The sequence below is a fragment of the Pseudoliparis swirei genome, chromosome 5, assembly GCF_029220125.1.
Source record: "Pseudoliparis swirei isolate HS2019 ecotype Mariana Trench chromosome 5, NWPU_hadal_v1, whole genome shotgun sequence".
In the NCBI taxonomy this organism is placed as follows: domain Eukaryota; kingdom Metazoa; phylum Chordata; class Actinopteri; order Perciformes; family Liparidae; genus Pseudoliparis; species Pseudoliparis swirei.
In genome coordinates, this window is record NC_079392.1 from 26,493,504 (window position 1) to 26,508,045 (window position 14,542).

The 14,542-nt window shown below is 49.3% G+C and overlaps 2 protein-coding genes across 2 annotated transcripts in view; one reads left to right on the forward strand and one right to left on the reverse strand.

Moving 5' to 3' along the window:
* scfd2 (sec1 family domain containing 2) overlaps nucleotides 1-4,556 on the forward strand; it is a 74,963-nt gene extending 70,407 nt beyond the window's left edge. The window contains exons 8-9 of the mRNA XM_056415621.1: nucleotides 2,703-2,822; nucleotides 4,087-4,556. Coding sequence (XP_056271596.1) covers nucleotides 2,703-2,822; nucleotides 4,087-4,176 — 210 coding nt within the window. The 3' untranslated portion in view covers nucleotides 4,177-4,556. The remainder of the gene's footprint in view (nucleotides 1-2,702; nucleotides 2,823-4,086) is intronic.
* Nucleotides 4,557-6,790: 2,234 nt separating this feature from the next.
* LOC130194076 (ras-like protein family member 11B) lies at nucleotides 6,791-8,485 on the reverse strand. Its single transcript, XM_056414958.1, is given in 5 exon segments — nucleotides 6,791-6,916; nucleotides 6,919-7,290; nucleotides 7,895-7,971; nucleotides 8,073-8,129; nucleotides 8,249-8,485. Coding segments are annotated over 5 exon segments (747 nt in total). The 5' UTR covers nucleotides 8,364-8,485.
* Between the last annotated feature and the right edge of the window lie 6,057 nt (nucleotides 8,486-14,542).

A 14,542-nucleotide genomic window follows, 5' to 3' on the forward strand; every position in this document is an offset into this window, starting at 1 on the left:
AGGTCACCTCCACCTGTAGCCCGCCCCCAAACGGCCCTGCTTCATGGTCTGTCGACTCTGAATGACCATAAAGTATCAATGATGACATCATGCTGTATAGAAGAAGACTTGAAACTAGAGACTGAGACGTAAACTCATGTTTACAATGTTTACTGAGGAATACATCAAGTGAAGTAGAGTCACTATATAGACTTCTATACAACCAGAGGAGCCCTGGTGGTCAGGAGAGAGAATGCAGCTTTAACACATGAAGCATAGACTTCTATACAACCAGAGTCGCCCCCTGGTCCCTGGTGGTCAGGAGAGAGAATGCAGCTTTAACACATGAAGCACAGACTTCTATACAACCAGAGGAGTCGCCCCCTGGTGGTCAGGAGAGAGAATGCAGCTTTAACACAGGAAGCATAGACTTCTATACAACCGAAGTAACGTTTTTGAGTTATTAAAGGGAAATCTAAAGCTGATCATCTGAATTTTTAATTTATTTGTTTATTGTTACTCTTTAATCTCAAATTGGTCTAATGAGTCAATTCAGTTCAATTTATTTTAATTGGAACCGCAGTGGAATGTGAATGAATGTAGATCAAACTGTTTTAATGAATCTCATTTAAACAAGACACACATCAGAGAGACTTTTATTTTGAAGGCTCAATGAGACCTCATGCAATACTTTGATTATTGTTTCTTTACGGATCATGTCTGTCCTTCCAGCAGCCTCACTCTGAGGAGACCACATCTGGGCCTGTTTAGGGGGGGGGGGGTAGACCGAGGCCTTGGTTTTACACATTAAGGAACTTGGCCCAGGAACCTCCGAGTCAGACGGACTAAATCTATAAACCTCTAAAGCTTTAAAGCTCGCAGCGTTCTGCAGGAGCCAAAAGACGACAAGAAAAACACTTAGACCGGCACGGAGCCCCTAGACCGGCACGGAGACCCTAGACCGGCACGGAGCCCCTAGACCGGCACGGAGACCCTAGAACTCCAGTAATAATAATAATAATCATTTATTTTATATAGCGCTTCAAGGCACCAAGTCGCTTTACAGAGTACAGAGTCCAGTAGTCATCCACACACAGTCGTCCCGTGGTGGTAAGCTACATCAGGAGCCACAGCTGCCCTGGGGCAGACTGACGGAAGCGGGCAGCCAATCAGCGCCACCCTCCCCCACCACCAACATTCATTCACATCCATACGAACCGGTGAGGTTGGTGCATGTCTGATGATGGGGGGAAACCGAGTACCCGGAGGAAACCCCACAGGCACGAGGAGAACATGCAAACCACACAGAAAGGACCTGGACGACCGGGATTCGAACCCAGGGCCTTCTTGCTGTGAGGCGACAGTGCTACCCACTGAGCCACCGTAAAACTTTATTGGTTAATGTCAAACTGTCATTGAACGTCTCCACCAATCAGCATCCAGGAACAGAAGCCCCTCCCTTTCTCTAACGACAATGTCGATCAAAACGTTTCACATTAAATGAGCCGAGACACACAACATCAAATAGATTAAGCATGAATAAATTAATAAATATAGCATTAAGTAAATAAAGCATAATGTAAATAAAGAATAAAATAAATAAAGCATAATGTAAATAAAGAATAAAATAAATAAAGCATTAAATAAATAAAGCATAATGTAAATAAAGAATAAAATAAATAAAGCATTGAATAAATAAAGCATTAAATAAATAAAGCATAATGTAAATAAAGAATAAAATAAATAAAGCATTAAATGAATAAAGCATTAAATAAATAAAGCATAATGTAAATAAAGAATAAAATAAATGAAGCATTAAATAAATAAATCATAATGTAAATAAATACATGAGCTTGTTTGTTTGTGTTTCCGTGCACATGTCCATAAGCCCTCCCTCCCGTGTTACATAGCCGTGCACATGGTTCACACTCTGCAGCAGTGTGTGTGTGTGTGTGTGTGTGTGTGTGTGTGTGTGTGTGTGTGTGTGTGTGTGTGTGTGTGTGTGTGTGTGTGTGTGTGTGTGTGTGTGTGTGTGTGTGTGTGTGTGTGTGTGTGTGTGTGTGTGTGTGTGAGCGAGCCACCAGCAGAACACGCGAGCTGCTTCATCCTGTTCAACACATGTTGAATCATCCTCGACATGCGGCGCCCGGCCTGCTGCGGCTTCACATGTTCAGCCTCCCTCCCTCTCGCTCTCTCTCTCTCGCTCTCTCCCTCCCTCTCTCTCTCTCTCTCCCCCCCCCCCCTGATTGCTCGGCCAGCGTTCACACTGAGCGCGGCAGCCGGCAGCAGAGACACCACCGACATCACCGTGCTGTCGGCTCCTGAGGGCTCCGACACGTGTCGGAGCACACGTGCTCGAGTTACATTTCCCCGAGGTCACGGCGTGGGGAGGGGGGCGTGGGGGGATAGGGAGGGGGGGGCGGGCTTTGTTTTGACGGGTTTTCCGGGAGGCACCGTTGTTCATCCCCAGAGAAGCGACTCTATGGTACTGACCCGTGTTCTCAGAACCCGACGCGTCCGTCTCCATGACGATCCTCCTCAAGTCACCAGAAGTTACGTGACATCACGCCTCATTTGCATATTTAATTGTAACCTTTCATATCATTACAATAATGAATGAGTATCTATGATGTCTATGATGTCATGTTTTGATCCTATGGCTCATTGACTCCTCCCCCTAACGATGTATAATGAACTGACCAATCACAACGTCCCGTCAGCAGGTGAGTCGTCCTCATCCCGGCGACAGCCCGTTGCTCCTCCTCTTCCTGGTGGGCGGAGTCACGCCTTCAGAGCTGCGTCTCGTCAGAGAGGTTGTCGCCACGCACAGACCGGGCGCTCAGGTGAGATGACCAACAGTTCCCTTTCACAATAAAAGCCCTGAACCCAGCGGTATAATAATAAATAATAATAATAAAGTACAAATAATAATAATAAATATATATAAATAGATGAATTAATAAATATATACATAAATAAATAAATGTACTTTTTAAAAATAATTTTACTTTAATATATTTAATGTGTAATTTATTTTATTTTATTTTTGTTCTTGAGTGACTGATTTAAACATAAAATGACTTATTCAGCGTTTAACAGGATTGGAAATTAAAATAAAAAGCATGCTGTGGTGCACGTGTTGCGCAATCCTGTGTGTCCCTGCATCGGTCCCCACACTGTACCATAAACAAACCCGCAAACACACCGTGTGCACACACACACACGCGACTCCTTCTTAAAAAATGTAAAACGCGACAAACAAACAATCAACGATGTAATCAGCGCTGAGTGAGCGGGACTCATTCGGTCCACACGGACATGTTTTCTCTCTGGGGGGGAGGAAGAGGAGGAGGAAGAGGGGGGGGGGATCAGAGAGTGATGTGGTTGGTCTTAATAAGAGGCCGCAGCAATGAGAGGCCTGAGGATCAAAGCCTCTGTAATCAGGACCAACTGCATGAAGACATAGAGCTGCTGGACCACACGCACACACACACACACACCGTGCACGTATGTGTGTGTGCGTGTGTGTGTGCGTGTGGCCAGAGCTCCTGTGTTGAAACGCACTCGGCCACGACGAACATTCCCAGAAGTTAAAGCAACGCGGAGCTCCTCCTGTTGCGCAACAGACGAAAAGACTGCGGCGAGGTCGCCTGAAGGTCACTTGAAGGTCGTCTGAAGGTCACTTACAGGTCGGCGTCCCCTCACGTTCTTTTTCCCGGGTCCACATGAACGAGGTGAACAGCAGCGGCGGCTGAAGAGCCTGAGAGGTCCAGTCCAGGTGTTTTAAGGGTCGTTGGTCACAGGTGAGAGAACCACTTGGCTCCGCCCCTTTTTACGACTAGTAAACTAGAAGTTCGTGGAAAGTTGCCAAATTCACTTTTATTTTTTAATTTATTTTTAATATTGTAACCATTTCTAAGGCGTTCCTTCGAGTTGCTCGACCAGCCGGGGAATAATAACAACACATACAGGAAGTGATGTCATCACCACCTCCACCTGATTCACGCTCCGCTTGAATCAGCGTCATCTTTATTCACGAGCCGGGACCCAGTGACCCACTTCCCCCCGTGCATGTTGTTGTTGATGTTGTTGTTGTTGTTGTTGCAGGTGCTGGTGCTGTCCACCAGACTCCTGCGGCCCGCCGACGTACCCGAGCTGCTGTTCGCGGTCCGGAGGCTGCAGCCGGGCGCCGCCTGAAGGAACGCCGTCTAGCTAACGGCGCACGTGGACGAGAGGCAGCGAGGGGGGAGGGAGGGGGGGGGGCGACACATGCGGCGCCTCGCCGGGCACCGGGCCGAGAAGAATCATCTCCATCCTGCTGGCGTCGTGTTCGATGCCACGAGATTCATGAGGAGAATAAACTGAACTGTCAGAAAGAAAAGTGTGTGTATGTGTGTGTGTCTGTGTATGTGTGTGTCTGTGTGTGTGTGTGAGATGTGTTTATTTACAAGCCAGAACTTCTATTATCCAAACCAGTCACACACACACTCAGGTGCTCTTCAGTGTTTCTCGTCTGATTTCTCAGATTTATAATCATAAACTAAAATGAACCTGAAGTTTCATTCTTGATAAACGTCTTTAAAGCTTTTTATGATTCAAATGTGACAAAAAACGACAGAAGAGTCTGAGGACCGGACCCCATGAGGACCGGACCCCATGTGGACCGGACCCCATGAGGACCGGACCCCATGTGAACCGGACCCCATGTGGACCGGACCCCATGTGAACCGGACCCCATGAGGACCGGACCCCATGAGGACCGGACCCCATGTGAACCGGACCCCATGTGAACCGGACCCCATGTGGACCGGACCCCATGTGAACCGGACCCCATGAGGACCGGACCCCATGAGGACCGGACCCCATGTGAACGGACCCCATGAGGACCGGACCCCATGTGAACCGGACCCCATGACCCCATGAGGACCGGACCCCATGTGAACCGGACCCCATGTGGACCGGACCCCATGTGAACCGGACCCCATGTGGACCGGACCCCATGTGTACCGGACCCCATGAGGACCGGACCCCATGTGAACCGGACCCCATGAGGACCGGACCCCATGTGAACCGGACCCCATGTGGACCGGACCCCATGTGTACCGGACCCCATGAGGACCGGACCCCATGTGAACCGGACCCCATGTGAACCGGACCCCATGTGGACCGGACCCCATGTGAACCGGACCCCATGAGGACCGGACCCCATGTGGACCGGACCCCATGAGGACCGGACCCCATGTGTACCGGACCCCATGAGGACCGGACCCCATGTGTACCGGACCCCATGTGAACCGGACCCCATGAGGACCAGACCCCCATGTGGACCAGACCCCATGAGGACCGGACCCCATGTGTACCGGACCCCATGTGAACCGGACCCCATGAGGACCAGACCCCCATGTGGACCGGACCCCATGAGGACCAGACCCCCATGTGGACCGGACCCCATGAGGACCAGACCCCCATGTGGACCGGACCCCATGAGGACCGGACCCCATGTGAACCGGACCCCATGAGGACCAGACCCCCATGTGGACCGGACCCCATGAGGACCAGACCCCCATGTGGACCAGACCCCATGAGGACCCCATGAGGACCGGACCCCATGTGTACCGGACCCCATGTGAACCGGACCCCATGAGGACCAGACCCCCATGTGGACCGGACCCCATGTGTACCGGACCCCATGAGGACCAGGACCCCATGAGGACCGGACACCATGTGTACCGGACCCCATGTGAACCGGACCCCATGAGGACCAGACCCCCATGTGGACCCCATGTGTACCAGACCCCCATGTGGACCGGACCCCATGAGGACCAGACCCCCATGTGGACCGGACCCCATGAGGACCAGACCCCCATGTGGACCGGACCCCATGAGGACCCCATGAGGACCCTCAGTGCACCGGTACTTCCCTTGACGTGACCGTGCTCCTCTAGAGGTCTCTGTGGGTTCATCAACACTTTATATCTTTAAACTAGTTTCACACGTTATAAACCAAAAGGTTTCATATCGGATCGTTTTTGGTTCGGCTGATAAATATTTTAAAGAAAAATTCTCCATCGATGTAAAAAGTGTGATCAGTTATTATATAGAAACAGTGTCTGTCGCCATCTTGGATTATGGACGTCGCCATCTTGTTTTTTTTCCAGTTCCACGCCGAGCCTTTAAATTATGGTCTGTATATTATGGTGTTTGAAGCCCATGTTTGTTTACCTCTAGCTCTCGGATGAAAAGGCTTGAAAGAATATATTTGACTTAAAATAAACACGACTCCCTCTTATTGACTGGGATGTGTTTGTTTCTCGTTGCCGTAGCAACGGCTCTTCCAGCCCGTTATAGTCTGAAGTAGTTTGTGTGTGAACTGCAGCAAACAACCAGGAACAAAGTTCAAGTCATCATTTATTTTATTGTGAACACAAAAATATGAACAAAAAGGCTTTTTGGATCATAAAGTGCGTGAATAAGACACACACACACACACACACACACACACACACAGGGCTGCACTGAGCCCGCCTCCAGAGTCCAGCATCAGGACCACAGCAGCACCTCGCGGCGCCGTGCTGGGTCCGACCCACCAGAACCGTCCTGGTCTGAGTCGCTCACGGCGGCGGCGCCTTCGTCGTCTCGCCGCGCGGCGCCGCCGCCCCGTCCCGAGTGACGTTGCCTTGCTGAAGCTCCGCCCCCTTTGACCTCTGAGGGTCTTCAGCGCGTAGAAGCGGTGAATCTCTTCCCGCCTCTTTGGGCTTTTTTCTCCGGCGCCGTGGGCCGCGGTTGGTTTATGCTCATCTTAAGCCCGCCCTCACACCGAGGTGGCGATCCTGACTTTGGCCGACAGCGCCTGCTTGAAGCGCCCGCTCAGGTCCTGCATGTTGGGCGACTTGGGCCGCGGGATGAGGATGAGGACGGCGCCGCTCCGACGGGCGGCGTCGCGGCCGCCGTCGTGGGCGCCAGCGCCGCCCGCCGCGGCTTGGCGAGCTGGCAGCACAGCCGGTGGAAGGCCCGGTGCACCTGGCTGTAGTCCTCGCTGGCCGACACCTCGTAGAAGGAGCAGCCCAGCGCCGCCGCCAACGCGGCGCCCTGCGCCGGCTCCACGCCGCGCAGGTGCAGCAGGTCGGCCTTGTTGGCCAGCAGGATGACGGGCGGCGCCGCGGCGCCCCCGGTGCGCAACACCTGCTGGTGCAGCTGCTGGATCAGGTCCAGGCTGCGGCGGTCGGTGGCGGAGTAGACCAGCACCACCGCGTCCGCCCAGCGGATGGAGCCGGTCACGTGGTCCGGGAGGTTGATGCTGTTATCGGTCATCTGGGAGGAAGAGGAGGAGAAGAAGAGGCCGATTAAAACCAAAGACTTCAAAGACTCGCGAGAAGTGGACAGATATTCTGAAGCCTACATTTGGCCGTCGCCATCTTGGTTTATTTTGCAACCAGTGAACAGGAAGTGACCATATATGGACTGAGGAGTGACGTAGTGTACCTCTGGTGTCGATCTGTCATCACCTTGTAGCCCCGCCCCTAAAGCGTCCCCTGCTTTGTGGTCGTTGGGCTCTAAATGACCATAAAGTACTAAATATACAACCAGAGGAGCCCCCTGGTGGTCTGGAGAGAGAATGCAGCTTTAACACATGAAGCATAGACTTCTATACAACCAGAGGATCTGTGGCTCCTGATTAAATAACTGGAATGCTGATCCAGACTCCGGTTCCCCCTCCAGAGTCTGGATCCTTTACCGGTCCTCAACACTCCTGATCCTGAATGCACATTATGGGATGGATTCAGACTCTAGAGACATATTTGGGGTGTGGACTGCCGCCCAGTTACTTTTGATTTAATTATCTACGTGTTGAACGTCTTCAGGGTAAATAAATATAAATGAATATAGACATATATATTTTAAGAGCGGGTCTCACCTCCACACCAGGAGTGTCCTGGACCTGGATGGTCACCTGCTCCGTGTCCACCTGGACTTCTCTGGAGTAGAGGTTACCTGCACAGACACAAACAGTTAGACTCTCGTACTTTCACCTTTTATTTCATTGTTTTGCATTTAACAGCCACTTTGAGCGTGCTGCTCGTCACGTGACTCACCGGCGTTTCTCTCATAGTCCCCGATGAACCTCCTGGTGAGGAAGCGCACGACCAGGGCTGTGAGGAGGAGGAGGAGGAGGAGGAGGAGGAGGAGGAGGAGGAGGAGGCGTTAGGGCATTTCATTACACATTATATTCACATTAATCTCTCTCCGGAGGCATCGAGGTGATTCTTACCGGTCTTCCTGACCCCGCTGCCGCCGATCACCGCGATCTTGATCACCCGGTTGGGCACCGAGCACTGCGGCGCTGCGTACTCCGAGATGGTGGACATGTTCTGGATCAGACGCATCGTGATATTATAATATTATAGTATTATAATATATTATATAAGTAGTAGAAGTAGTAGAAGGTTGTTTTCTCCTCGGAAGAAAAAAGAAGCTGCAGAGAGGAGGCGATAATCCTGAGAGGAGGAGCTGCTGCAGGCTGGAGGAGAGAGAATGTGCCGAGAGGAGAGGGCGCGCGCCTTTTATAGCGCGCGAGAGGTCGCCCCTCCTCCCCCCTCCCCCTCCTCCTCCTCCTCCTCGTGCGCCTCCGCCTACACGTGTCGCCGGCGGGCCGCGGGAGGCTCCGCGCTGCGCAGGTGTCCGGGTCGTCGGCGCACATGCTGCCATGTGAACGCGGTCACGGTTATGATGGGAATATGAATTATGAAACGTGGTAAACAAATGAGTCTCTGGATGCTGTGTGAACAGACCCTCTGCATAAGCTTCAGATTATATATTATTTATTAATAAATGTGTATAAATGAGGCATAAAGCCTCATAATATATATTATTTATTAATAAATGTGTATAAATGAGGCATACATTTTTATAATATATATTATTTATGATTAAATGTGTATAAATGAGACATAAAGCTTCTTAATATATATTATTAATTATTAAATGTGTATAAATGAGGCATACATCTTCATAATGTATATTATTTGTATAAATGAGGCATAAATATTCATAATATATATTATTTATTATTAAGTGTATAAATGAGGCATACATCTTTATAATATATATTATTTATTATTAAATGTGTATTAATGAGACAAAGCCTCATACTATTAATAATAAAAATATATAAATGAGACATAATGCTTCTTAATGTATATTATGTATTAATAAATATGTATAAATGAGGCATAAATCTTCATAATGTATATTATTTATTAATACATGTGTATAAATGAGTCTCTTTATATTTCTTATGTGTTTTTATAGGATCACATTTATTGTTACAGGATGAATCCTTCAACACGTTGAGAACGTGTTGAGACATGCAGTGGCACATGCTGGACACACACACACACTCACACTCTCACTCACACTCTCACTCACACACACACGCCTGACAGCAGCTCATGCTGGGAGCACTCAGCCCTTCAGCCTCCACATCACTTCCCCACAGAAAGAACAAAGCCGTAAATGTTGTTTCTATATTTGTTATTGAGATGAAATATAATAAATATGATAATATAATAATTAAATATAATAATATCATAATATAATAAAAATAATAATTTAATAATATAATAAATATAATAAATATAATAAATATAATAAATATAATAATATAATAAATATAATAAATCAAACAAATATAATAATATAATTAATATAATATAATATAAATTACAATAAAACGTGTGTTTCCCGCCACACACTTATCCAGCAGCTGTTCTCCTGCTCTGCATCTCACCTGTATCATGTCTTTGTCTCTCTGCCCCCCCCCCCCCCCCCGAGGTATTTGGCATCCTCTCCTGTTGATTATGGTCTGGTATGTATTTTGATAACAGCTGATGACAGGCGGCTGAGATGTGCAGTTGGCCCCCGGGATTCGTGCTCGCCTCCAACCGCATCACGGCTCCGCCCAGGTGCATTGTGGGGGATCTGAAGGCTGCACATTCCTGCATCCGATCACGTGTGAGCTGCACATGAAGCTCCTGCGCCTCCTCCTCTCCTCCAGATGCGAGGGAGGTGGAGTAATCAAAGCCCACGCTGCAGCGCACTGGTGGGGGGGGGGGGGGTGATGATGGATGATAATGGAGGACGGCGTGGAGGCGTGGAGGTGTTTCTAGCCCGTTCACCCCAGAGTCACTCAAGAAAACGTAGTGAGTCACATCAGAGGATGCAGGGGCGGAGCTTGAGATAATGAGCCACGGGGCAGACCTGGAGAACCCCCCCCCCTTTGTGGTCACGTCGTGTGTCTCTTTGTGGTCGTTGTGTGTCGTTTTGTGGCGCTGCTCCACTTTGAGGTGTGTGCGTGTGTGTGTGTGTGTGTGTGGGTGTGTGTGTGTGTGGGGGGGGGGGGGGGCTTAAAATCCCTCCGAGTCGAGGCGGTGATCAGGAACACGACACGGCCTTCAGAGTGTCGCTCACACCGAGGTGACAACAGTGGGGGGGGGGCAGTGCGGGGTTAATGCTGCCGCCAATGACCACAGGCATTCTGGGTATTCACTGCAAACAGAGGTATGTGGAGTTAATTGGGGGGGGGGCCAGGTGAAATCAGGAGGATGTCCTTGTTGACAAAGAGGTGAGGACTGATTTCACCTCTTTACAGTAGAGAGGGGGGAGGGGGGTCTGTGTGTGTGTGGGGGTCTGTGTGTGTGGGGAGGGGGTCTGTGTGTGTGTGTGGGGGGTCTGTGTGTGGGGGAGGGAGGTCTGTGTGTGTGTGGGGGCTTGTGTGTGTGTGGGTGGGGGTCTGTGTGTGTGTGTGGGGGGGTCTGTGTGTGTGTGTGGGGGGGTCTGTGTGTGGGGGGGGGGGTCTGTGATATCAGAGGTCAGGAGCTGCCTCAGGTCATGTGACCAGCATCATGACGGAGACTTTCAACACTAACCGTGATTATGAGGATTATTCTACACTGAAAAGACATTTAGATGTTTAGAGACATTTAAAGACATTGAAAGACGTGTCAGGACATCATTGAACTGTTTCCTGCAGGACGCGTCCCTCCTGCCGCCGGCGCGTGGCGGGGGTCCGTCGTCTGTCTGTTGGCGTCCCTCAGGGAGATATCCCTCACAAAGGGAGACGGCTCGTTGTTCCTCTCATTGAGATGTAAAAACACTTCAACATGTTTGGAAGCATTTGCCTCTGAATGTCAACAGAGTGGGGGGTGGGGGGGGGGGGTATAGATGACAATACTCCCCCCACACACACACACACACACACACACCTCCCACCACCCTGAAGTTTCCTCCGCTGACCTCCGGCCTCCGGGTCGTGGTTAAAACTTTAACTCGGTGATCCGCTCACACTTCTTGTTGTTGTTGTTTTCTCCTCACGTGCCGAACCGGTGGACGTTTAAATCTGCTCTTAATAATAAGCGGCTCATATTCCAACATGTTGAGGGAGGTGTTGTTGTTGTTGTTTTATTTTTCTGACCTCTATGAAAAAAAGAATTGGATGTACAAGTTAATAAACTGGGAGGAGACTGAATAATATAAATATATCATAATAATCTGAATACCGTGAAAACAAATCACATTCTCAGATGTTTTGTTTCCTGACGCTACGACGTGACGCTACGACGTAACGCTACGACGTAACGCTACGACGTGACCTGTCTGTCATCCCGTCTGTCATCCTGTCTGTCATCCCGTCTGTCATCCTGTCTGTCATCCCAAGAATAATGTTTGTTTTTTATTAAAGAGACAGTACAGTGCAGTACTGCCAATTTAAATATATATAATTAAAAAAAATATATGTATATAATTTTACAATATATACTAAATTATGTATAAATGTATATATATAAATATTATTATTTGTTGATATATTGTTAATTTGTCATTCTTTATATATATATATATATATATATATATATATATATATTATTTTATTTTGTTGCTTACCTGTGTGTATAAACGCTGCCTTGCAGGGTTAATAAAGTCTCTACCCGTCTTACTATCTGTATCAATGATGGAGTTGTTTCCCCGTCACAGATCCTCCAGAGACCCTCCAGAGACCCTCCAGAGATCCTCCAGAGATCCTCCAGAGACCCTCCAGAGATCCTCCAACGGGTTCATCGTGAGAACAAACCAACGGCATCACAGTTATTGTTGCTCCGATAGTCGAGACATCTGATTCACAGCCGACGCTCCGGAGCCTCGAGGTCGCTCCTCTCTGGAGGAGGAGCGTTCAGGAGGAGGTGCAGAGATGAACTTTGTAATGTTTGACTCATCACGGTTTTGAAAGAGACGCCGGAAGACAAAGCCGAGGACGACGACATCGACTTCCTTTACCTCGATGAGTCAGTCCTCGTGGTTTAGTGGAAATGTGAAGCAGCACCAGAGCTCTTTCTCTTCTTCATGTGTCTGCTGCTACTGGGGGGGGGGGGGCTTCAGGATGTGGTGGAGCGTGTTAAAGCTGCATTCTCTCTCCTGACCACCAGGGGGCGACTCCTCTGGTTGTATAGAAGTCTATGCTTCATGTGTTAAAGCTGCATTCTCTCTCCTGACCACCAGGGGGTGACTTCTCTGGTTGTATAGAAGTCTATATAGTGACTCTCCTTCCCTCAGTAAACATTGTAAACATGAGTTTATGTCTCTCTAGTTTCAGGTTAACGTCTTATTAACCGGGTGGTTGTGCTTAGGCTCCGCCCTCTCGTGTCACTTCTCGTTCCGAAAAAAGATCTAAAAGATCTTAAAGATGTTAAAGATCTTAAAGATGTTGGAGGGGGTTAGATGACTGAGTTGTTCGAGGTGCCTGCAGCTGCTCTGAAGCGTCCCATGAGGGCTCCTGAGGCCTGCAGCCCCCCAGCACCTGGTGCACTCACGGGACCTGGAAGTGGGTCAAGCTCCGGTGCTCCCTGAGCCGGCCCAGATCCCCGTAGACCTGCAGGCTGAAGCTCATGCAGATGTCTTGTGTGTTCTCTCTTTACGCTCTCAGCGACTCTTTTTATTCCCTTTAGCCAAACGTGTCCTGGAGTGAGAAGGAGGCCGGAGCTTTAACACCACGGACCCCTGAGCATCACGCGACCCCTGAGAAGAGCGTCACGTGACCCCTGAGCATCACGTGACTCCTGAGCGTCACGTGACCCCGTTACATGTGTTGCCGAGCGTCTATGTGACCGACGGGCATCCCATAATAACTCAACATGCACACCAACAGGGCGGCCTGTATTCATAGCAGAGCGGTGAGAACAATGCGGCCGCTGTCTCGCTGGTCGCGGAGCAGAACAGGTGCATTGTGGGGAAGTTAAGGAGGGAAGGAGGATTGGGGCGTATTCATAGGATCGTGTGTTTGAGTTTCAATTCTGACACAAACATGAAGTTATCGCAATCAGTCGGCTGCTGAAGTGCAGGAGTCACGGGTACTTATGGGCTAAACGCGATAATTATCCTCCAGACGAAGTGGATGTACGATGAATAGAACAACGAGGGATTCGTACGATAATTAAAACTTATCAACGTACAGAATGAAGAGTTAACCCACGAAGAAAATAGTTAGGTTTAATTAACTTAAACCAACATTTAGGAGTCGCCCCCTGGTGGTCAGTTGAGAGAATGCAGCTTTAACACATGAAGCATTGACTTCTATACAACCAGAGGAGCCCCCTGGTGGTCAGGAGAGAGAATGCAGCTTTAACACATGAAGCATTGACTTCTATACAACCAGAGGAGCCCCCTGGTGGTCAGGAGAGAGAATGCAGCTTTAACACATAATGCATTGACTTCTATACAACCAGAGGAGTCGCCCCCTGGTGGTCAGGAGAGAGAATGCAGCTTTAACACATGAACATAGACTTCTATACAACCAGATGAGTCGTTTACTGGATCAGCGCCCACATGATGTCCCCGTGCTTCCCAGCAGGGGGCGGTCCTCCGAGGTTCAGCTCCTCACCTGCCTCCAGCCTCAGCTGAGACCCGCCGACATGAAACAGATGTATATCTCGTCAACACGGCATATTTCAGCTCCTTCTTCTGGTTGTTTTGGCACATTATTCACGTCCGTAGAGTCAATCAACACATTCCTCCTCAAACCCACTCGGCGCATTTCAAACGTGGCGGTGGCGCTCTCCCGCCGGCGGCCCCCGGCACGCCGTTACCTCTACTCCGCTCTCTTTCCCCGCTTCTTTTGAAGCGCGTTAAACATAATGGTTTGTTGTTTTCCTTTTCCCTTTTTGTCCGCATGGAAATGCTAAGGAGATAATTGGTTGGGAGATTGTTGTGAGAGCGGGAACAAAAGGGCCCGGTGGGGCACGGGGGGTCCCGAGGCCCCCGGGGGCCCCGCCTGCAGGGCTCCACCGGGGGGGACACTTACCTTTTCGTTACGGTCAGCTAATTGGTGGGTTTACCGAATTCCTGCAAATTAAATGATTAGTTCTGTAGTCTGCAAAATGTCAGGAATGATGAGGAGAGATCAGGGGAGACTTCTTCTTCTCTTCTTCTTCTTCTTCTTCTTCTTCTTCAGAGTTTTACTGCAGCAGATGAAGCAAAGTGAAGTTCTGCTGTGGACGTATTTTAGACTCCTAGA